This window comes from Mirounga angustirostris, unplaced genomic scaffold (genome assembly GCF_029215605.1).
Source record: "Mirounga angustirostris isolate CCGP_5_RB_7025 unplaced genomic scaffold, mMirAng1.0.hap1 SCAF_8, whole genome shotgun sequence".
NCBI classification, from domain to species: domain Eukaryota; kingdom Metazoa; phylum Chordata; class Mammalia; order Carnivora; family Phocidae; genus Mirounga; species Mirounga angustirostris.
The window spans coordinates 138,588,729-138,612,419 of NW_026991716.1; the positions used below are offsets into that span (position 1 = coordinate 138,588,729).

At 45.7% G+C, this 23,691-nt stretch overlaps 1 protein-coding gene across 8 annotated transcripts in view; it reads right to left on the reverse strand.

Annotated features, from left to right (window-relative positions):
• AGPAT4 (1-acylglycerol-3-phosphate O-acyltransferase 4) overlaps window positions 1-23,691 on the reverse strand; it is a 123,023-nt gene that overhangs the window by 76,764 nt on the left and 22,568 nt on the right. For 2 of the 8 annotated variants that reach the window (XM_064598323.1, XM_054505636.2), the window contains exons 2-3: window positions 17,063-17,185; window positions 10,865-11,121 (exon numbers count right to left, since the gene is read on the reverse strand). The exons of 2 other annotated variants lie outside the window; for them this stretch is intronic. In XM_064598323.1, coding sequence (XP_064454393.1) covers window positions 10,865-11,042 — 178 coding nt within the window. In that variant the 5' untranslated portion in view covers window positions 11,043-11,121; window positions 17,063-17,185. Of the gene's footprint in view, window positions 1-73; window positions 240-2,104; window positions 2,527-10,864; window positions 11,122-17,062; window positions 17,186-23,691 lie in introns of those variants that run through there. 4 more of the 8 variants (XM_045865851.3, XM_045865850.3, XM_054505637.2 and 1 more) reach the window with 3 other exon arrangements.

The following is a 23,691-nucleotide window of genomic DNA, read 5'->3' on the forward strand; positions in this document are numbered from 1 at the left end:
TTCGAAAGCCATCTGAACAAGTCCTCCATGCACACAGGTGGCTTGAAGAACGCCCTGCAACACACTCTCCTACCCCCACGAGGAAAGCTCTCCCAGTCTCCTCGGAGTTCACAGGATGGGCTCAGCATTTCCCGCACTGCCTGGCTGTCTTTGACCACGTTGTGGGGGGCCTTCTCCACATGCCGACTCCTTCCTTCCTAGGCTGTGGGCCACATCTAGTTCCTCCTCCAAGCAGTGTCCTGCAAGAAATGACAGCTATGGCGTCTCCCAGGCGGGTCTCCCCAGCCACAGTGTGTCCCCTCCCACGTTCCTCCACCACCCCAACCATGTCCTCCTCCTCCCCCATTCCAGGTTACCAGAGCTCCTTATAGGATACATTCAACACCATCTGGCCCACGCCTGCTGATTAAGTGCGTCCTAACAGCAAGAATGCCTTCACCCTACATTTTTATGGCGTGTATAATTCTCTTTCCCTCTTGTACAAGTGGGAAAACAAAGGCCCAGTCACCAAGGGGATTAGGCCAGCGCACAGGAAGCCAGGACGCACGGTGCCCAACGCAGCTTCCTTCCGGGAACACCAGAGCAGGTCACCTCCCACCACGTCGTCCCATGGCCCCAGACACAATACATGCAAATAAATCTACCCAAAAATGGCTGCACAGGGACTGTGAAGGCAGCCTGAGAATGGGAGAGAAGACTCACTTGACTCAATGCTTTCCCCAGGATGGCCTCCATACACAGCGACAGATAGGGGCCTCATATGTATTTTATAACATTATGATAAAACACCGAGGCATTTCTAGGATCTTTTTTCTTCAAAACAAAGGGTGAGGGAATACTTTTAATTCCTTTCTGAAGACCTGGGATAAAGCCCGAGAAGGGATGCCTCAAACTGTTTGAAAATGCCTCACCTCCCATCTGGACCCAAGTTCAACTGAAGTAGAGGAAACTAGGGGATTTGCCATTCGCCTTCCCTTTGCTTTGGAATTCGTGTCTATGAAGCCTGTTTCTCCCTTGCCTCAAGCTCTGTGTTACTTTAAATTCTATCTCCAGTAGGCTGGCACCGAAACCCGTAGGCTCAGGCAGTTGGTTTTCAAATGTTTTATGATTATTTAAGTAAAAGAAAGTAAGTATGCACCATTAGCACATGCAAATTATGTTTTATATAATTCATAAAATACTTTAAGTACCTTTTAGCTTATCCATGTATAATGATAAAGGAAACATAAATTAGAAACATAAATTGCTATCTATACCCTAATGGCTTGTCTTGTTTACCTCCTGGGAAATACCCACCCCACTTTGGAGACCACACACCATCATCTTATGAAGTTACGAGACACCAAAGTCAAACTTATAACCTAATTTGAAAGCCGTAACTTAAGTCAGAAGTGAAATTTAATGCTTGCAAAAACAAATGGGAACCTTGGCTGAGGATTAATCTATTTATAAACCACATCAACAGCTAAGACGCCTTGCTCAAAGATAAGCATCTGCTCATAAAATTCAGTATCACATGTGTATTACTAAATTTGCTGTTTCTTTACTACCCCTATTGTAAATTTGCTCCCTACGTAAAATATAGTGATTTCTTGTACAAAGGATCATATTCAGATATAATTATGTGTAACATATATATATCCCTCATTATGCGTAAAACATTTATGCACACACACATACCCAAACATATCTTTAAGATACAGAAACGACGTTACTCAAGTTAAACACGGCATCCTCTAACACAGTGACATTACTCTTAAAAACTTTTTAAAAAAAGTCCAGAGTCGCCTATCAAACTCCATTTACCATATCAGTTAAGTAAGATAAGACCATTTGGATATTCCATGTGCTTCCAGTCACCAAAAGTATCAACCAGACAGCCGCGGTATTTCTTGACGAATTGAGCTGATAACATGCGGCTGTGGTCAGATCTCAACCCCAATACTTTTTCCCCCTAAATAAACAAAATGGTGCAGGTACAAAGAGCTAATTTTCTAACAAGCTTTGTGTGGGAAAGGTCAGCTAAGTAAAAGCCCAATTCTAAATGAAATGGTTGCTGCTATGCGGAGTGTAGCACTGATCAGAGGAAGAGAAGACATTGTACCTGAACGAAGCTGGGCAGACACCGTCCTCGATACTTGAGAAAACAAAAGCCAGGCACATGGGAGCCAGAACAGACTGCCTCCCTGAGATTACTTCATTTGCTATGACTTCTTTATGCAAGGCAAATAGAAGGAAGAGAAGATTGATTGCCCCCTTTATGGCCAGAGAGGTGGTTACTAAGACAGACCTAAGTATTGCTTCATGTGTAAGCAATTCCCTTTCCCTGACACTTCTGAGACCTTTCTCCAGGTTTGAAGGACCGTTTAATTCTATTTTTCCCAGGCAGATGGCTTTGGTGGTTGGCCAAAGCAGTTCTGGACTTGAATAGTGTACTTAAAGTGATAAAAATAAACACCAGTTGGAAATACAAGACAGACAGGATGAAAGAAAAGTGCAAGCCCGTCTCCATTCATTGGAAGAGCCGCACACCAATCATGGCTGGACCTGAGTGGGACTGCCCCCTCCCCGTGAGTTTGTCACTATCCTCCTCGTCCCGTGCTCCCCGTTACCAGCCCCACTTCACTCATTGGAGGTCCCTGACTTTAAGGGGTAGGAAGAGGGATTCCTTGGATTGGTCCATGAATGAGAGCAAGGCAGTCTATCTGCATCATCTGTTTCCTATGCTACCAATAAATCAAGCCCGGGTGGGTAAGCAGAAGCCAGGCGAGGGGGAGGAGGGTGGAAAAAACCCAGGGTCCACACATATTGGCACCCCAGTCTCCTTCCACCAGGAAGCTCAAAGTAAAGCCCAACTGGAAAGAGACTTAGAAAAGGAAAGTGAACTGGTTTTCCCGGGATGCTGTAACAAAGTATCCCAAACTGGGGTGCTTAAAACCCACAATAGTCTCCCAGTTCTGGAGGCCAGAAGCCAGAGATCATGGTGTAGGCAGGTTGGTTTCCCCTGAGGCTGCCAGGCAGAATCTGCCAGGCAGAATCTGCTCCAGACTCTCCTACCTCAGGTCTTCTCCCCATATCTTCACATCGTTTTGCTCTGTGCACATCTGTCACTGTGACCCAATTTCCCCTTTTATAAGGACAGTCCTAGTGGATTAGCACCCACCCCACTGACCGCATCTTAATTCGATGATCTTCAAAGACCCTGCTTCTAAATCAAACCACATTGACAGGCACTGGGGGTTAGGACTACACTGCTTTCGGACACAGCTCTACTCATAACCTGAGTATGTGGCTCTGGGGTCATGCTTCCCTCACTACTGTACTTGCAATGGGGTTCCTTATGCCTTATGCAGGTCTGAAAAGCAGGAAAGCAGGGCCCGAATATCGTCACCCCGGGGCCCAGGACTCCCGCCAGACCCGGCCTTTATTGCAAAGGGCTCCCTTAATATCTTCCCCCTCTACTCCCTGCCATAAGCCCTTCTCTATTTAGTTCTTTTGGGTGTTTGGGTTTTCATTCTGTTTTTCTTTCTTTCACTTTATAAGACACACTCGTATGAAATATAAGATATTCAGAAAATATAAAGGCAATTTAAAAAAAGTCATCTCTAATTATAATTCCTAAAAATGGCACTTCGATAAATTGATTTCCAGTCTATATTTGTAAGGTTGGTATTATATTGTACAGTTTGGCATCATGCTATTTTTACTTCATATGATCCTTAGGGTGTAACACGGTTCAAAGAAATAATGACCCAGCTGGGTATCTTTCTATAAAAGATTATGTGTGAACAGATTTTTCAAAAGGAACAAATTAACAATTTCTCAAAGCACATTTTGAACAATGCCGCTCAGAGCAAGACAAAAATAAATCCTGACGTAAACTGATATTCACAGGGCTTGGAATCCCCGAGCATGAATACTTGGAGTTCGTCTAGGGTACCGGAGGCTTCGAGCCCATCCTGGCCCCCAAAGCACACCTGTCCTCCTGTCCTCCCGGCCCAGCGAGGCTGCTGTGGCCTCATCCATTTGGGCTCCAGTGTGTGGACACAGGACGGTCTTGACATTTGGTAGGTTCCTCTCCTTTCGATGTCTGACAGCCTGAATAAACCAGCTTACCCCCTTGGTGGTGCTAATTATGCTTTTTCCTCAGGCTAGACCACCTTTCCCCTTCTTGCCAGGACATCGCAAAGCCTCCTCCTTCCGTAACCCCTGGCCTGTGACATTGTTTCAGTAGAACATGGATCCTTTCAGAGGATGGACTGTCCCTTCCTCTATGTTCCCTGCATACCTCTATCCTAGCTTTTATCTCATGCTCCACAATGGCTTGGATCCCACATCTTTCCCATGAAACTGGATCCCTCTGAGGGCAGTCACTGGGTCCCCTTCATTCCTCCTGGGGATGTGTCGGGCCCCCAGAACGAACTCCAATGCATGTGTGTAGAAGAGCACTTAGCCAAGCAGTGACAGGTGTCTGGCTGGGTCACCTGGGACCAAGACAGTGAATTCACATGCCCGGGGTTGATCCTAGCAGATGTTTGCTGGACATTAGCCATGGGTGTTAAAATAAAAGCCCTTATCATGTACTACCTTTGTTTCAAAATAGAAAAAAATGCATTTGGGGACCTCAACTCTTCTAATTACTAACTGTATGTATGACCTTAGACTGGTCATCTGACCTCTCTGAGCCTCAGTTAATTAAGCCACAAAACGGGGGATTGCCTGCTCAGAGTGATTATGGGCTTAAACCATGTAACGGATACAGAAGGTTTAGCAGATGCCTAATACATAATCAACACCACAGACCGCAGTGATTGCGATGATTAGAAATGAAAATAACTTCCTATTATGATTGCATTTCTCTTTTCCCTTTCTCCATAGCCCTGGGGAATGTTACTTACTACAGTCACCGGGGGGGCATTTGGCCTCAGCCCAGGAGCCAGGCTCCTCAACCCCCAGGCCACGCCAGGTAGCGCTGCAGAGAGGTTCTGCACTTAGACTTCCTGGATTTAATCACAGACCCTCCACCTCCCATGTTACCCTGGGCAAACAGCTGACCCTCTCTGCCCTGCACATGGTGGGTGCTCTATACTTGTTGGAAAAAATGCCAGAAAAGAAAAAAAAGCTACTTAGTGTAGGATCTCTGTTGCTTGATCCTTCTCCTCTCGTGGATCCAGTCTTGGATTATGTTGTCATCGCCTGGGTTGACAAGGAGGTATAGTCCTTAGAAATAGAAATTAGGACGACAAAGGTGCTCTTTGCCCATTCCTGAAAGCACTCGCTAAACATCCCTGCAGACATTATGACATGTCCTGGGTCAGGCCATCAGAGGGTGACTCCAGGCGAAGCCTGCAGCGTTTGCTTGTTAAAGCTGGGGGTGAGACCAACACACTTCAAGTGACAGTGAGGAGAGGAAGGGGTTCCAGTAGAGAAATTCGGGTGCCCCCTGCTCTGTTCAGGGAGCTAGGCTTTGCCCTTGGGTTAGAATGCTAATCCCCATGGCAAGGCACTTACCATGAGTCTTCAAAACCCCTTCACTCTGACTCTTCATCAAAGCCACCATCTGATCACACAGCTGTAGTGAGGGAGAGAGCACCAACTTTAGGCTTTTCTGCTTATGCTGACCTCTATAGTCAGTTATCTGTACCCTCCGGGGAGGTGCTCACCACCTGGGACCTGCTAAGGATGCAGTGGAAGACCTTTGATGACAACACCCAGATTTCAGGCCGTGGCTCCCAGCAGAGGTGTCGGCAGGTCCTACCTGGACCCACATGTCAGCAGGAGCCAAAACTGCATGAGCAGGGTCAGGACAAGGGACTTTGGGAATATCTAAAAAAGACCCTTGCTGACGTCCTGGAGGAGAAACTACTGTGGCAAGTGAAGGAGTCAAACTTATCCACGACTGAAGAGAGTGAAAAATCAGTTTGGATTGAAATGAGAAAGGCAGCCCTGCCGTTAATCAGGCTGGGAAGAGAGACACGGATCCAGCCTGCTGCCAAGGTAATGGGAGGCAACGTTTCTCCCAAGGTCATGTTGGAAAAGGTTACAGCGACCCCTTTTCTGATGGATCACTCTCCTACCAATGACACACGCTGGCTGCGTGAAGAATCTGCTTTGTCTCAGGAGGATGGAGCTGCCTCCCTATCTCCATGGTCTTCAACTTCACCCGTGTCCTGGGAATTCAATGCCTTGGGATGCACAGTTCCTTAGGTATCTCGTAGCTTCCATCCTGTCTCCATGCACATCCTCTTGTTGAGGCTGTTCTGACAAGTTACTGAGCCTGGATCCTTCCAGAGAGGATCATAGACCGACCTCTGCGAAGCTCACCATACTGCTGAGCCCCATTTCTCAGGTCACTGTGACTTATATATCCTAGAGTCCATTGCAAGTATGTATCATTATTACAGCAGGAAAACTAACATCTGTTTCAAGGTAGAACACATGGGTGGTGTTGTAGGTGGTGATCAAGAGCTGCCTTCTCTCTTCATGCTCAACTACTGCCTACTACTAATAAAGTGACCAATAATCAAGTCAGGGGGAGCAAATCAGGCATGTGGAAGACAGGAGGAAACATCTTCCCAAGTGCAAAGACAAAACATCTAAACCCAATATTAGAAAAATCTTGGAAACTTGGACAATTCCACTCCATTCCCTTTATTGAAATGTAGTTCGTGTTTTGAAGTTACCTACCCAAGTAGTTAACTGCCCTAATGGGAAAAAAGAAGAGGCAGCTGTAAGCAGGAAGGCGGGACATTTTCTTTTGCATCTTGGCACTCCAAATGCCAACTGACCCCTGGCCACCATGCAGCCTTGTCCCTGGAGCTGTGCATCAGACAGACATTGAAATCCATGAGTATCACAACCCGGAGGAATTAAATGGGGTGGCTCAACCACACAGAACTAGTTAGCAGAGGCAGGGAATTTGGCAGCAAAGCACCAGGGCCTGGGAGGGGGGGGGGGCGAGGGGGAGGGGTGTCTCCATTTTGTTTCTTGTTACCAGCAGTCCTTTCCTTGCTGGGTCATTAAGGTCATCTGTAGTCCTCCCTGACCCCCCCCACCCCCTTTTAAAAACTCTGCCACTAATAAGTTCTTTTCATCTTTCTGTTTTTATTGGTGGTTGGTTTTTTTTTTCTTTTTAGCCTGCGGTGTCAGAGGGGAAGAAAAACAAGCCAGCCAGTCTTGGCCACCTTTCCCTAGATAGTAAAAGGCATGTCCTGTGCAAAGGAAAGGTAATTCAATTCTACTCCTTGCCGGGCTTCATGTCCCTTTCTTTCCGCTCCTCCCCTTGCTGAAGCTGGCTCCGCCCTCCCTGTCCTCACTCAGCGGTCCTCCTGGCTTAGCCTTTCCTGTCTCCTAATCTAAGCCAAAGTAAAATAAAACAATCATCCCAAACCCAGCCATCCAGATTAAATATGCTTTGAAATTGTTATGCATGATGTTGGTCCTGGCCTCCAGAATGAAATGCTCTGTGCTGTGCGTCTTTCTAATAACAGAGCTGTCTTGGCTGCATTTTGTCTCTACGTGTCATTCACATCGGTGTGGCCTTTTGCACGCAGGCTTCACCACACCAGGGCTGCTGACTATTTTGGATTTACCTGGTACAACACCAAGCTCTTAAGAAACATGTAAAGAGAAAGGGATGATGACAGAGCTCTATTAGTAAAAAGTGAATGAGGCGGGGGCGGGGGGAGAAGGGGTGCGGGGTCTGAGTCTCCGGGAAACAACTTATTCTGCCTTTTTTCTTAAAATATCAGTGGCTGCTGATTTTCTAAGCTTTAGAGCGATTCATACACCAGAAGACACAATTAAACCCCATGAACAGTTTTTGTCTCAAGTTGGAGAGAAGAGGAGGGAGAAGGGGACAGAAGGAGCCTGACCGTCTCTCACTCCAAGTTGCCGAGGAGCCCACGACCTGTAGCCTGTGACCATCAACGGCTAGCAGTCTGTCTGTTACGTGTTCTCTGCTGTCATCAGGTAGCACACAGGTTATAAGGAAATCTACCAACTACAGAGAGCACGTGAAAGGAGAAAGAGGAGAGTAGCTTTGCTGTGTAGCACGTGCTAGGGTACCAGGGATGGGGACTCTGGGAAAAGGATGTACGGGACTCGCTACAATGAGGTGCCCCCTTGCCGAGCCCAGGCTGCATCACCCTCCCCTTCTGCCACCTGCTCTTTTCCCAGGAGCCAGGACCGCTCCTTGACTTCTCTATCCACATGGCTGTAAAATGGCTCTGTGTCTGCTCTGCTCAGCCGATAGCCCGTGGACCCTCTGCTCGGGGCCATAGGCACAGAACACCGCGGATGTAACTGATGGAGCTGCCACGGACGGATGTGCCACCAGGCTTTTCCGTGAGGCTGCCCATCCTTCCATGCCCCCTGTGCGGGGAAATGCCGGCGGTCTTGGATGCTTAGTTCTCGAGTTTCGTTTGGAATTATTCTAAAATAACTTAATCAGTTTGTGATGGATAAAAATCCATTTTGCTTTCTGACTTTGTTACCCATCTTAATTTCCAACAGAAACAAGTAGGCTAAAGCACACTCAGAAGAATTTGACATTATCCTGCCATAACCTTGGTAGGTCTTCACTACCTACTACAAGCAAAATATAGTACTCTTAGGAACTCACATCCCGAATTCTACCTCTTACTTCTTGACTCCAAATGAGAAACCCAATTCTGAACCACCTGCTTGAAACTTGGTTAGGGGGTATGACAGAGCAAACAGACATGATTTCAAATTGTAAACTGACAGATATTGGAATCTCATAGGGGTGTGCGAATCATATAAATACGGGTTTCAATGAAAAGTGCAATCAGCATTGCTTTGTTAAATTTAAATTTTGTTTAAGTAGACACCTATTGCTAGAGTATGAAAAGACATTCAAAATCGAAAGGTATGAGACGCCTGGGTGGCTCGGTCAGTTAAGCGTCTGCCTTTGGCTCAGGGCATGATCCCAGAGTGCTGGGATCGAGTCCGGCATGGGGCCCCTTGCTCAGTGGGGCGCCTGTTTCTCTCTTTGCCTGCCACTCCCCCAGCTTGTGCTCGCTCATTCTCTGGCAGATAAATAAATAAAATCTTTTTTAAAAAATCGAAAGGTAAATCTCAGACAATCATCACTTTCCCTTGCTTATGCCAACTCTTCCCTCTTCAAACAGCTACAATTCAGGCTCAGGCCACCTCCTACTGCCTCTGTCCTGCTCTGACAATTGTCCCTTTTCCAGATGCCTAAGCACCACAGACCGATGTGAGAGTAAAAGGTATACAAAGAAACTTGCATTACGTACTATTGCACTGAATGATACTGTACGTAATATGCCATAGACACGTGGATGAAAGATTTTTTTTTAAGTTACAACTTGCCTTTATGATCTTAAGAATATTTTCAAGATGTATTTGTGTAAAACACACTAACATAAGATATGGTGGGTCTAGTACTGTATGATACCATATCAGAAATAGTATTAAAACATACTTGCAAGTTCTGAGTTGGTGAAAGAAATCATGAGTAAGGATGTTTCTATCATTTCTTTTCTCACAAGTTCGCATTTTGAGGTTTAAAAAATAACTGATTGGATCAGTGGTAATCCATTTGGATAATTGTAGGCAGCTTGTATTGTTGTGATTCAAATTCAAATTTGATTGCTTCATTTAAAGGGTTTCAGAAAGATACCAATAATTTTGGACTCTTGGCATAATCTAACGGAGCTGAGATTTTTAAATTGCTTGATTTGGAAGAGCTCATACTGTTAAATATATTCACACCCACATATATAATTGGTAATGATATACTGCATTCTCTACTGTTGAGAATAGGTACAAATTTAAGGTCAATCAACAACAAAACTCATCTCTAGACATAGTCAATATTCTGATTTATCCCCTTTCATTTCAATTTTAAAATTCAGGCCAGTGGAATTAGTCATGTTTAAAATAGTCTAGTATAGGTCGCCTGGGTGGCTCAGTTGGTTAAGTGACTGCCTTCGGCTCAGGTCATGATCCCAGGGTCCTGGGATCGAGCCCCACATCGGGCTCTCTGCTCAGCCGGAAGCCTGCTTCTTCCTCTCCCACTCCCCCTGCTTGTGTTCCCTCTCATGCTGTCTCTCTCTCTCTCCCTGTCAATTAAATAAAAATAAATAAAATCTTTTAAAATAAATAAATAAATAAATAGTCTAGTATAATCAAACACACACACAAACACACAAATCCATGTACATAAAACTGGAGAAATCTAAAGAAGGCTGGTGGATTGTGTCAGTGTTGGTTTTCTTGTTGGGACGTTATACTGGAGTGATGCAAGAGGTTCCCTCCCACAGGGGACAACTGGCCAAAGGCTATATGGGAGCTCTCTGTGTTACTTCTTACGATCCCCCGCACATCTACAATTATCTCAAAATAAAAAGTTAAAGAAAAGATGCAAGAAAGAGAACAATATATTATATTGTCATTTCGTTTTTAAAAATATGAGTATGTGTTGTGTATCTGGACATATACACAGAGACTCACCTGCATTCATGTCCACACATAAGAGCCATACATACATACATATGTATATGCTATTTCCGTGAGGGTAACTAAGAAATCATTCACACTGATTGCTTCTGAGGAGGAAAACTACAAAAACAGAGACGGAACGCCCATTTACTTTCTACAGGATACCTTTCCGTGCCTGTTGAACTGAATTACGTGCTACTGACATTACTCTTTCAGAAAATAATTTTGTTCAGAGTGAGGACAAAACAGCCACTTCAGACCTGAAACCAGCGAAAAGAAAAGAACAAAAAGTGCAAGGCCAGGGAGCCCCTCGAGGCCCTACTGCTGACCCCCGCATCCGTGAGGGTGCAAATAGAGAATACGCAAAAACTCTTACGGCTGGAGACGCAGTAGGAAAGTCTGCAGTTGATCTTCCTGAAGAGCTGCTTGTTAATTGGCCAGAGAAGGAGAGTGAAGAGCTGAATGGTGTTTATTATTAGCCCCGAGGCGATAAACACGTAACAGAAGACGAGATGGCACAGGAACTGAGACTTCAGCAACCCGATGAGGTCCATGGCGTGTGGTTGCTTTTATTCAAATACTCGCAGGAGAATACTTCCAGAGGGGAAAAAGGCCCGGCACTCGGGAAAGGGTCTAGAATACAAACCAATGATACATGTTACAAAAATCATCTGTGCTTTTAAAGAGTCAGGAAAAAAAAAACCAGGGGCGCCTGGGTGGCTCAGTTGGTTAAGCGACTGCCTTTGGCTTAGGTCATGATCCTGGAGTCCCAGGATCGAGTCCTGCATTGGGCTCCTTGCTCAGCAGGGAGCCTGCTTCTCCCTCTGACCCTCCTCCCTCTCATGCTCTCTCTCTATCATTCTCTCTCTCTCTCAATAATAAATAAATAAAAATCTTTAAAAAAAAAAAAAAGGGCGCCTGGGTGGCTCAGTTGGTTAAGCGACTGCTTTCGGCTCAGGTCATGATCCTGGAGTCCCTGGATCGAGTCCCGCATCGGGCTCCCTGCTCGGCAGGGAGCCTGCTTCTCCCTCTGACCCTCCCCCCTCTCATGTGCTCTCTCTCTCTCATTCTCTCTGTCTCAAATAAATAAATAAAATCTTAAAAAAAAAAAAAAGAAAGAAAGAAAAAACAGCTCTTAAAAAGATGCTCTGAGGATCAAACACCTTGAACATGAGTTGATTTATTTGTATTCAGGATTTACATAGTGCTTGCTTACATCAGGCACAGTGTCAACCCTTTAAAATGAATAGTTCCTTTAATTGTCCTAACTCCCTGCAAGGTTATTACTGCTATCACAGAGGAGGGAACCGAGATCCTGAGAGGTCAAGCCTCTTGGCCAGGGTTCCATAGCTTCTATGGCTCAGAGGTGGCCAAGGTGGCTCGAGCCCTCCTGCTCAGCCACGGAGCCAGCTCCCATCTCTGGGGCTCCCAGCAGTGGCTGTGTTTCTGGGCCTTCCCTCCTGCTGCCATCTCTGCCTGAGCGCCCCCCTCCCCTCTCCACTTCTCATCCTCCAGATCCTGCTCCGACCACGTCTCTTCTGGCAAGCCTGGCCTGCATGAGATCAGGGAGCTCCCTGGCGTGGGCTCTCCCTCGCCAAGCACATGTACGAGCGTGCCAAGCAGTACCCTCTGCTGGGACTCGTCCCATTTTGCCTTCCTCCACTGCACTGTCACCTCTCCTGAGGTCACGATTACCTTGAAAATTGTCATTTTCTCCCCAACCATTGGAACAGTCATTGGAGCTTAATTTGAAATAGATATATTTGTGGAACACTTTAATGAAGGTGGACAAGGGATGGACTTTGAGATATCAGCAAACACAAATAACCAATGAGGAAGGCAAGAGAAACATCCCTATCACACCCCTGACACACACACACACACACACACATTCTAAAATCAGAAAGAAACTCAAAACATGCATAGCAACCAACTCACAGCCTGGTAGTCAGTCTGCAACCCCAAAATGGCATAATGATATGACTTTACAGTGTGGCAAATAAAGCCTTGGAGGAAAAGTGTAAAGGCAGGAGGTTCGAATACACTGATGGGAAAATAAATAAAGCTGAGGCCATCATGCACAGCAGCCTGGTGCTCCTGGAAGCAAAATCTCACTGCAAATTTCCCCAGAAAGAGCTCAAACTTTAGGATGAACTCTTTACGATAATAGCTGGGAGACCCTAGACTTCATTACACTCTTTATTAATAACACCAAAGAATCTATATAATAGTTTCACATCTACTATACCATTTTAAGCCTCACATGAATCTAATGAGATGAGTATTACTATTTCCCATTTTTCAGAATAAGAAACTGAGATGACTCATAAGTTGGGTAATTTGCCTACGGTTGTCACAGCCCATAACTAATCATAGGTCTCAGTGTTACTCCTAAGTTCTTTCTTGTGCACACCTGCTTGGGCTGCTTTGCTCCTGGAGTGTGAGCTGGGGGGGGGGGGGGGGGCGTTCTCTTGGGTTGTGCAGAGCAGCCCAGAGATGACCCTAAAGGCAAAAACTAGTGCCGCCTTCAGTGAAGTTCAGAATCACAAGCTATGCTCAGAGTGGGGAGTGGGACTTGTTTCTGGCCACCCAGATTGGTTTTGAGGATAGTCTTGGGCAGGAGGACAGATATAAGGTGCGTTCCTCCAGAACGTTTACACTTGCTTAGACAATCTGGAAGGTACACAGTACTCCCACATGGTTTCCATACATTTCTGATAGGGGGGAAATGAAAAGTACCCTTAGGCCTGCCTTCTCTGGAGTCAGCTGAGACACCCCACTCTCGCAGAAGCCCTGCTCTCTGGCACAAACCCAGGACTCTGCAGAGACCCATGCACCACATTTCTGACCTTTCTCGGCGGCATTTCCCACAGACATCTCCAGGTTGTCAAACTCCTTAAGACACACCCGGTTCTAACATAGTCCGGCTCTCTGTAATGAGGAGGCATTAAGCTGGCAGCCCACTCTCCATGCACTTGACTTTTAGGAGCCACATACAGAGGAGTGATGTACATTGGTTTACAGTTTGGCAGCAGTTATAGGATGATGTTGAATATTCATGTGCTTTATTCACTGTCCCTAGATTAGCCACTAAAAGCTTCCGTATAATCTGGCCGGGAGAAAGATGATTCTTCCCTAGGATTCTGGGCTCTAGTATTTGTGGAGCGTTTGGCAAGTCCTTTGCTATGCAGACTTAACACTAAGAAAAGGAAGTCAACTGACATTGGAAATGCAGGGGATGAAATGATGCCTTCCTCAGTTTCTAGTTAGTAGCAGGGTGTCACAGAGAAAATGTAAGATTTTTTTCCTTGTAAAAGACAAAAGACCACCATGCCCCTGAGTAAAACCCTCACTAATACTGCACAGAGCGGGGGTCTAACACAATACTGGCGATGGTTAAGGAGAACCACAGGCAGGTGGGCTTTGGGTGGTTTGGTTCTGCCCACACTTCCTCAAATTCCCTTCCTAGATTGGTGTGGTGGCTGAGTGTGGGTTCAGTTGTCTGGGTTTGAAGTTCTGCTGTACCTCCTATTGGTCATGTATCTTCAGGTAAAATAACTCTTCTGATTCTCAGTTTCTCTATCTATAAAGAGGGATCAAGATTCCATGGAGGCAGTTTGCTTGGGTGGCTCAGTCAGTTAAGCGTCTGCCTTTGGCTCAAGTCATGATTCCAGGGTCCTAGGATTGAGTCCTGAGTCAGGCTCCCTGCTCAGCAGGATGTCTGCTTCTCCCTCTCCCACTCCCCCTGCTTGTGTTCCCTCTCTCGCTGTGTCTCTCTCTGTCAAATAAATAAATTAAAATCTTAAAAAAAAAAAAAAAAAGGATTCCAAGGAGGCTATTGTTTTTCTTTTTTTTCCTTTTCTTTTTTTTTTTTTTTAAAGATTTTATTTATTTATTTGAGACAGAGAGAATGAGAGAGAGAGCACAGGAGAGGGGGGAGGGTCAGAGGCAGAAGCAGGCTCCCTGCCGAGCAGGGAGCCCGATGCGGGACTCGATTCAGGGACCCCAGGATCATGACCTGAGCCGAAAGCAGTCGCTTAACCAACTGAACCACCCAGGCACCCTGTTTTTCTTTTTTTTAACTTAAACTGATTCTCAAATGTATAGGCAAGAGCAAAATAAAAGACTCAAGGAATCGCTTGAAGAACAAGGGTATGCAGTGCCGCGAGTTTGTTAAGCAATTTTACTGACTTAGTTTAGGACTGATTAGTAAAAGAGACACGAGGCTAAATTATTTAAGGAGGTGTCTAGTGGGTGAATATGTGTTGTGTGTCTTAAGTTTATTCCAGATGGAAGTCTGGGGGACCACCCTACCCATATTGAATACAGAAGAGCTTTTTCTGGAATGTGGCAATCAGCCAATTTAGTGCCATACTGCGGAAAGATGGTATAAAGATTTTTCCAGTGGTTAAAGCAGGTAGAGTGAAAAATATTTTAAAATATTTTGCCTCTTTCCCTCTCAGATTGGTGACTACCTAGAATGTTAGGGGAGAACCTTTCCAGTAAATTCACTTCAGTTGTTTATGTGAAGCAAGGAAATGACAAAGAATTTTATTTTCCAGACGATGAGAGCAGTAATTTATGGAGTTTATAAATCAACAAATAACCATGAGGCTGTTGCCCTGTCTTATTTCTGTAAACAGAGATATTTCTTATCATCAAGGGCAATAGTGAAGAACCCATGTGCCTGAAAACCCCAAAGTGATATTGCCCGTTATCTGTTTCGGGTTCTTGCAAAATGAAGAGTCCGAAGTGTCCTTCCCCGACACTCACCCTAGGGTCCTGAGCGCTGGCTCCGGGCACGTGAGGTGCAGACTTCAAGCCCAACCCTACCGGGCACTCCCTTGCAACAGGTGTACACAGTGAAACCCGGCTGCAAGTGACCAACACAGGTCATGTTGGAGGAGGGGACAGAGGGAAGAAGTGACGTGATCGGGGCTTGACAAGCTGGCTGTGGGTGAGAACAGAAAGCGGCGGGGGGGGGGGGGGGGCTTGCCAGATATTGAAGCTCAGGCCAATCACAGTCCAGTGAGCGAGGGTGACATATAGGAGGAATTGCTGACACATGAAGGCATTTCAAAGATAGAGCATAGAGAATAGGAAAAAATGCCAGGAAACCAATCTGTATACATTATTTGAATTTTTCAGAAGGTCGAGTCTGACCTATGAGCTTAATGTACATCACCTGAAAATTTCTGAACCGGCGTTTTAAATATAGACGAGAAGCTCCTGTCCCCGGGACTCGTAATAGGTTCAAGGAGAAGAGGTTACTCCAAATTACCTTTACTTCCCAGCTACTGATGTTTAGTAGATTTTGAATTTAACTCATCATTTGACAAAGCCTCTGGCAGTTCTTGAGGGCATGTTGTTGCCCATGAGTCTATGTTAAATTGGTTCCCAGCTGCTTGATTGGAGGAGGCTTCTTATTCAATGTATCCTTATGTATCCTCCTTATGTATCACTGGGACCTAAAAAGGTCATTCATACAAGGATGGGAGAGACCTAGGGGTTATGCACAGGGGATGTTGAATGACCATGAACCACTTGTATAACGGAGGCATTAAACCAGTGAGTAAAGGCCTTGGAAGAATATTAGAATATACTGAGTGAAAACTGCTAACAAAGAAGCATGATTCAGGTTTGTAAAATAATAATGTGTATATTTATATCATTCACATCTCCATCTATTTCTATATTCATGGCCATCTATTAATAGTGGCTAATTTCTGACAGAAGAATTATGGTGGTTTCTTTTTTCTCCTCTGCTTTATTATTCTTTTCGCTAATGAGAATGAGACCTTTCCCTTCCCAGGCAGAGAGGCGGATGGACCCATTCCCGGACTGCCTTTCGGTTTGGTGTGGTCAGATGAAGGAGCACAGGTGGTGCACGAGGTGAGAAACCGCAGGCGGCTGATGGAGAACAAGTACGCTGCTCGCAGACTTGAGGAGAAAGGACGGGAGTGTTGGCACCCCCTGGCAGGGTAGCACAGAGGTGATAATCCAGCCCATGAGCCACAGACAAGGGTAATTCTGCAACGTGGGGGCCACCATGCATCCAAGCACCAGTGCTTAGGAGGGCCAATATAACACAGCCATTAGAGACCTGGAAAGGCTAAGGGGACCTTTGGAGTCGGCAGCTCTGGCTAGAAATCCAGGCTCAGCCACTTGACAGCTATGGAAGTCACTTCCTTGTCTGTGAAATCGGAGCAGTACCTTCAACACAAGGTTACTGTGAGGATCAAGGATAATCAAGCATCTGAAACCCTTAGCAGATTGCCTGGAACACAGGGAGTGCCCAAATAAGGGGAGAATTTTTCTATGGTTGCAGGAAAATAAGGAGGCAAAGGGGAGCAGCTAAGATATATTACTTTGGCATTTCTGGGAAAGCAGTGAGATATAAATCGACTTCGTTTTTCTTCTCACTCCATATCTAGAGCCTGACATTTTCTTTAATTTACCTTCAAGCGTGTTAAAACATTTCCTCCCCCGACTGTTTTAATTCTAACCTCTCCTTTTCCATGAGTGACTCAGAAGTGGGAACCGATGCGTTCACCAAAGCTCACATACTCTTTACCTTCTTAACTCTGGAACAATCTTTCCAGGCGTGGGGATGAAGACGTGGACCTCAGAATAGGAGAACTTGCAAGCCAGCAGGATGCTCTCGGCTGCACTGTGTTCCCCACACGGCACTTCTAGCCTGGAAGTGAGAGGACATCGAGGAGCTGCCGAGCAGCCGTGCACACAGCAGCCTAGCCCGGCTCCCAGGGACTCCCGAAGCGAGTTCTGTATGGTCAAGCAGATGGCACCATATGCTGCCCAGCCTCCACCAGTGGAAACATAAGCAAATAAAGAAAGCTCGGAATGTCCCCACGAGAGAATTCAAACTGCATCCTCTTCTAAATAGACACAGACAGCTTCAATGTAAAGCATTCAATTAGGCAACAAAAAGGAGAACCTTAGTTAAGACTTACATATTCTGCCTTAGTCAATATTCTGAAACTATGAAATAAGCATGAACTTCAGTTACACTCAGGAAGAGAGAAAGGGGATTAGCGCTTTCGCCAGCTTGTTTCTATAAAGGTCTGGCTTGTTTGTTACATTTACATTACAGCACTGAACCAGGTCAGGGTTTTAGAAGAAGCAGAACTTTCTACCAAAGAGATCAGTCCAAGTGAATTGCTAAAATAATACCCATGACCAATTTAGTATCATCACTGAAATCAAAACAACCCCTTATTTAGGCTCTTTTAACTCCAAACACCGCAGAACAGGTCACAGAACAGAGGAGAGAGAAAAGAAATGTAATACTAAGCAAACAAACCAAAACCTATTTTTTACATTCCAAACTAAAATAATAATACTCCATGCTGAAAGAGATGATGAGGTCATGTGGGACTCCTAGCCTCAGTGTGAGAACAACCACTTGGGCTTTTTAGAACGACCTTAAACATCTTCACACCACTCAATCTAGTAACGCAGCTTCTGAGAAAACTCTCTTAAGGACAAAATTAACTTTTAGAAAAATTCTCTCTGCACAAAGATATTCAGCAAGCATTATTTATAAGCACCTAAAATTAGAAACTGCTTACATTTCCGACATTAGGAAACAATAAAGTGAATTATGGGAAACCCACACGATTGAGTATCACTATAATAGGTTTGTAGTAAAATGAAATATATTTTCAATATGATATTACAAGAAAAAGGACCCCAAATCAAAATAACCACAACTTTAAAATCAAGTATAGAAAAAGTACTAGAAGCAAAGAAAGCCTTAGGAAAACACTAACAGCAGTTGTCTTTATATACACCCCCCCCACACACACCCCCACACACACTTAGACAAGTCAGCCAACCTGGAGCCTGGGCTTGGCCTGACTACTGTTTCAGCATCTTCTTCCTTAGGAAGAAATTGAGTAAGTAAGCTCTAAAATCCTTTGCAAATCGAACAGTCTCTGGTTCTAATACAGAAAACTGACGCCCTAACACACCAGAGTTTCCTGTTATTTCAGTGGGGTCTCCTCAATAGTGATTAAGGGGATCCAACTCCTTCTCTCTTCCTCAGCTCGCATGGACAGAGGGGGCTCTCAAAGGGGCGCGGTTAACCAGATGAAAAGAAAAGGAAAACTACAGGGATTGGCAGAGAGCAGCACGGACCAAGCTAACGTGGGGCTAGCTGGTGAATCTGTCTCTGGACCAATATTTTCAGTCGGCAGGGCAGAGAATGCCTGGGGCCAGTGGTGGCCCCAGAGGAGAGGGACATGGATGCAGTCCCAGGGGAAATAAGTGAGGTGTGTTCTGCTCTTGGAACAGTCAGAGTCTGCCTTCTCTGTGAGGTTGAATGGATTTAGCAGAGATCTCCAAGAGGGCAGCAACTAACTTGTGGAAGCCTGAGGCAGCCACTTAGCACTTAGTCCTGACAAACAAGGATAAATTTAGTTTTTGGATTCCTGAGAGTTAGACTGGCCCAAGGCCCAAAACAAAACAGGAGAGAAAGTGTTCTAAACCGAATTTAACTGTCTCTGGGACCATCTCTAACTAAAATAGCCCTCAATTAAAAAATCATCCTCATCTAATGGTTCGGCAGAAGCCTATTAAAATCAGCTTATGTTAAAATTTGATGGACCAGTCCTCTGCCCAATATCCCTGTACCATACACGATGTCCGTTAAAACAAACCAAGCTCCGAAGAAGTCATAAATCATACTCAACGCTGTCCTTACATCCTCTGATAAATAACCCCAAGCCTCTCTCTCTGAAGTCTAATTTTAGGATGATAAAAACTGACGTCTATAGAAAATCGAGGCTTCTAAGTTTATATTTCCTAGTTGGTTCTGAGTAGCTTATAGGAGAAAAAGACATTCTGAAGAGCTCTTCTGTCTAATCCAAGGAGACTAAGACTCAGAGGCAAACACCGATGGATAACCTAGGTAACGTTTTCTGTCTGGAGGAAAGAACAGAGATGGAAAGAAATTAAGTTAGATACTCGCTAAGGCCTTTTGGAGACGTATCAAGTCCAAGCCGAAAACGTCCAGAGTTCAACAGGAGATTTTCCGAGTAGTAACCAGAGCAGCGGGATCCCCACACGAATGTTTCACACACATTATGTCATGCCCTGTCACAAAAGCCCACCATGCGAGGTACTGTTACCCCCACCTTACGGATGAGGAAACGGGGTTCGACTAGGGAGCACGCAAAGGTGAAAGAGTGAGTAAATGTCTGAAAGCCAGGCTCGTGCTCTGCCCACTATCATGCTGTTGTTGACACAGGAAGCCCGAGGTGGCCAGACCTCACATGAACTTGGGCCTTCAGAGCACCATGCCGTATTTCAATTCACGGTCCCATTTCTGACACTGGGGTGACCCTGAGCCGTGAGCGACCGCCCTGCCAGTCGGTCCCACACAGCGTCAGTCACACCTTCCTTCCAGAGCAATGTCTGCCGTTTCTAAACCCCGACCCTGCTCTCCCATGGTCATGGGGTGCGGGGGGCTCTCGCCTCACAGCGTGCGTGGTCTCCGGGAGCCACCTGCCTGGGGGGGCCTTCCCAACCGCCAAGAGTGTGTGAACTCTTTTGCTAGGTACTCCGTGGAAAATGCGTCGTGTTAAATGATGTTCAATTTCTGGAAGTTTCCCAAAAGTCCAGTATCACGAAACCGAAAACTGACACGAAATGAGGACAACGAATCTTCCAAACGGGGAAGCACCGACAGTCCCGCTTTAAATAAGAAGATTCCAATTGATAAGGAAAACTTTTCAGAGAGAGAAGGGAAGCAGGACGGATGTTTGAATGGAAATTGTTGGCTCTTCAATGGTGGCCGTCAGTCAGTGCCACACCTGTGAGGGGGGACACGTGTGGAAATACGTGGAAGCCGAGGACCACGCGGGCAGTTACCCCCTCAGGTCTCTCCAAGTGGGGAAATGGCCCGGGACCAGCTCTGGGCCTCCAGAAGCAGGCGTGAGGCAGATGCAACACTGGCTGGCACCGAAAAAACAAAAAAGGAGAGCTTTATTCAGTATATAAACCACCTCCCACTCTAGTCCTACCGTCACCAAGGCAACGTGGTCAGGCCTGCGGTCTTCCGGTGCCCACTTCTCCCTTCCCACGCGGGCCGTGACAAGCCGAGCAGCCAAGCCCGCCAAGGATAGCTCCGCGGGCAGACACTGGGTTCAAATCCCCACTTACTGACTGTGTGACCTTGGGCTTCTCATCTCGGCCTCAGTTTCTGTGACTGTGTAATGGAGGTAATAATCCCCTCCTTCCAGGAATGGTGTGATGCTTACCTGCACGAACGTACAGAAAGCGCCCAGCTCAGGCCCGCACGAAGGAGCTCCTTAGTGCAAGCCCGCTGGCTGGCACTCCCGGGCTGCCTGGCACTCCCGGGCTGCCTGGCGTGTCTCCTCCTCCTTCAGCTGCTTTGCCCATGACCCCAAACCACCTACCATCTTTTCCTACTAACCTTTCCACCGTGGTTCTCACAATCAGTTTCTTCTGTTGGTTTTAAGCAATCTCTACACCCAGCATGGGGCTCGAACTTACAAACCCCGAGATCAAGAGTTGCACGCTCTACCACTGAGCCAGCCAGGCGCCCCTCTTCTGTTTGTTTTAATAAGATTTCCTCTCTGGGCATTTTTTTTGACATCCACACAATCCGGGATGACCCTGAGATGAAGTGATTTGTAAGACCCCCAAAGCCCACTCACAAGTTTTAATTAAATGATTTTGTCCCCATTCCTGTCCTAAAGTAAGATTGTTCAAAATCACTGATTCTGGAGGCTTTTTTCAGTTAGTTAGCTATCTAAACTGCATGGAAGAAATAAGTTGAACATCCGATATGGATTTTGCCTTTACGACACCGCAGAGAAATAAAAAGCGGTATTGACAAGATCAAGACCATGATCATCTTGGTGCCCTCTGAACATACCAGTATTTCCCAGGAGCCTTGCAATAAGGAGCTGAGGACACAACTCTGGCGATATGGAATATGTTAAGAATAAGCAGATAAAAGGTGTGTCTGCATCCACCAGGAAGCAATTTGCAGGGGGCTGACTTCTGAGCAGGGTGAGGTTGGGGCCAACTTACTGGTGCAACTTAGGTCACCAGCAAATCATGGTGCCTAAATTTTTTTCATAAAATCTGATCTTTAATATTTCAAAATCAATCAAAAACAAATAATAATGGAAAGCCTTTAAAATATGGCAAAATTTAAAACTTCGTTGGAAATTTCCTTAAACGTATTTTATAATTTAATAATTTTATTCTCGATACCCCTTGGGGGAGGGGGTGCAACCCTAATCTCTTCAGTATTTAGAAGCTCTAACCTTTAAGCAGGCTCCAGTTTGGCCAAACAACCCCACGTGGTCTGGGAGTGGCCGGGTCAGGAGACCGTGGGGATATGAGTTCTGAGCCACCAGAGATAGCCGAGACGTTCTCTGGCATTGATTTTCTAGTAACGTCGATAAGATCGCACAAATCTCTTCACTTATTCTGGCCCAGCCCACCTAGTCTGTCTGGGTCAACGACTCCATCAAAAATGATGACTCTTCGCCATTATGCACAGGACGACACTGTCTGTGGCCATGGGAACAGGGCCTGTAACCAACAAAGGTCACCAGCCTCAGACAAATGGCCCAACTGCCAGTCCTGGGGAAGCTCCGAGCATTAGATATGAAGTGATAAAGCCACGAAGATGTGAAGTGATAGTAGCCAAAGCTTGAAGGCTATGTAACAAAACCACATGCACATGGGAATCTCTTCCACACAAGAGCTAACCTGGTGCAAACACAGACTAGGGGGTACTCCGTTGATTGGGAACTTATCTTGCATTGGTTTGTATCAACTGGATTAGAGCCCACATGACTCCAGCGGGGGTCAAAGACAGAAGTATAGAGAGGAAAGCACCAGTGTTGACTTGGGTCTGGGTTGAACTCTTGACCATCCACGTGTCTGCATCAGCTTGGCCACTCGGCCTTCAGGAATGTCAGCTTCCTCTTCTGTCAGTGGAATATGACCAATTCACTGACCACAGATAAGGGCGGTGGGAGAGTTCATTGAGGTAAGGCGCATGCACGGGCTCTCTCGAGCCCAACTTTATGGCTCAGAAAATGGGAAATGGGGCTGCTTCTCCACATGCTGTCAACCATGGTGCTTCTGATTCATAGAAACGGCTATGGCATTAATAACCTGGGGTTTCGAGCAGGGAGTGGAGCTTGCAGGAGGCACTCTGCTGGCTCTGTCGTTATCAGTGGGGCTCATTGTGTGTGTTGGGGGAGGGTTCCGTGAGGGTCCACTCAGGGGAACTAATTTTGGGTGAAATATGCAAGTGGCCTTTTTCTTCTGTGTCTTGGGCACCAGTGAGTGGGCTCTTTTCTCTGATGGATCCCTCTCTGTCCTCCTCACTATTCCTTGAGCGCCCTTGATCCTTGGGTTCTTGGAGGCCCTGTTGTTGCCAGCTCTTCCTTTTCTGGTAAGGAGTATGTGGAAGGTGGGAGATCAATAAGGCTAGATTTTAAATCCTTCATTTCTTTGATTTTCATAAAGGGATGTCAATGAACCCAGGCAATTTCCCTGACTTGATTCATGCATAATGGACCTGAAGAGAGACTTATTAGAAAAGAAATGCACTCAAATGCTTTCCTGACATGAATCATTTATTGAAGACAGAATTGCTGGCTGTGAGGGCCCAAAATAAGTTGACTTACAGTATCCTTGTTTCTAGAGAGGTCTGAAATATGACCACAGAATATTGAAGTACTCAGACAGGAACAATGCTTTCGGGGTCATTACGGACTGGCTATTCCTCGAAAAGTTTCACTAATAACAACAGTGATAAACCATGAAGCAGAACCTCCTCTCTCTCCTTTTCTTTTTCTCCTCTAGTCACAAAGCTCAGGAACAGAGGATGCTTGGTGAGGGCAGTGATGTTCTTTCCAACTTCTGTTAGGTAGAATCCGGGACAGGTATTCTTGGATCTGTGCAAACATTCATTAATCCATTGACAGCTTTATTCATTCATTAGGTTGTCAATGAAGCCACTCATTCATCCATTCGGTTAAAAATTCATTGATTCATATTTATTGTTATAACTTTATACCATTGCATTAGCCCTCTGAAGGTAAGCACAGGGGATTCTTACAGGGCTCCTTTCTGTGTCTTATGTGGGTCAGTGCTATGCTCAACAAACTACAGCACTTACTGAGTAATATT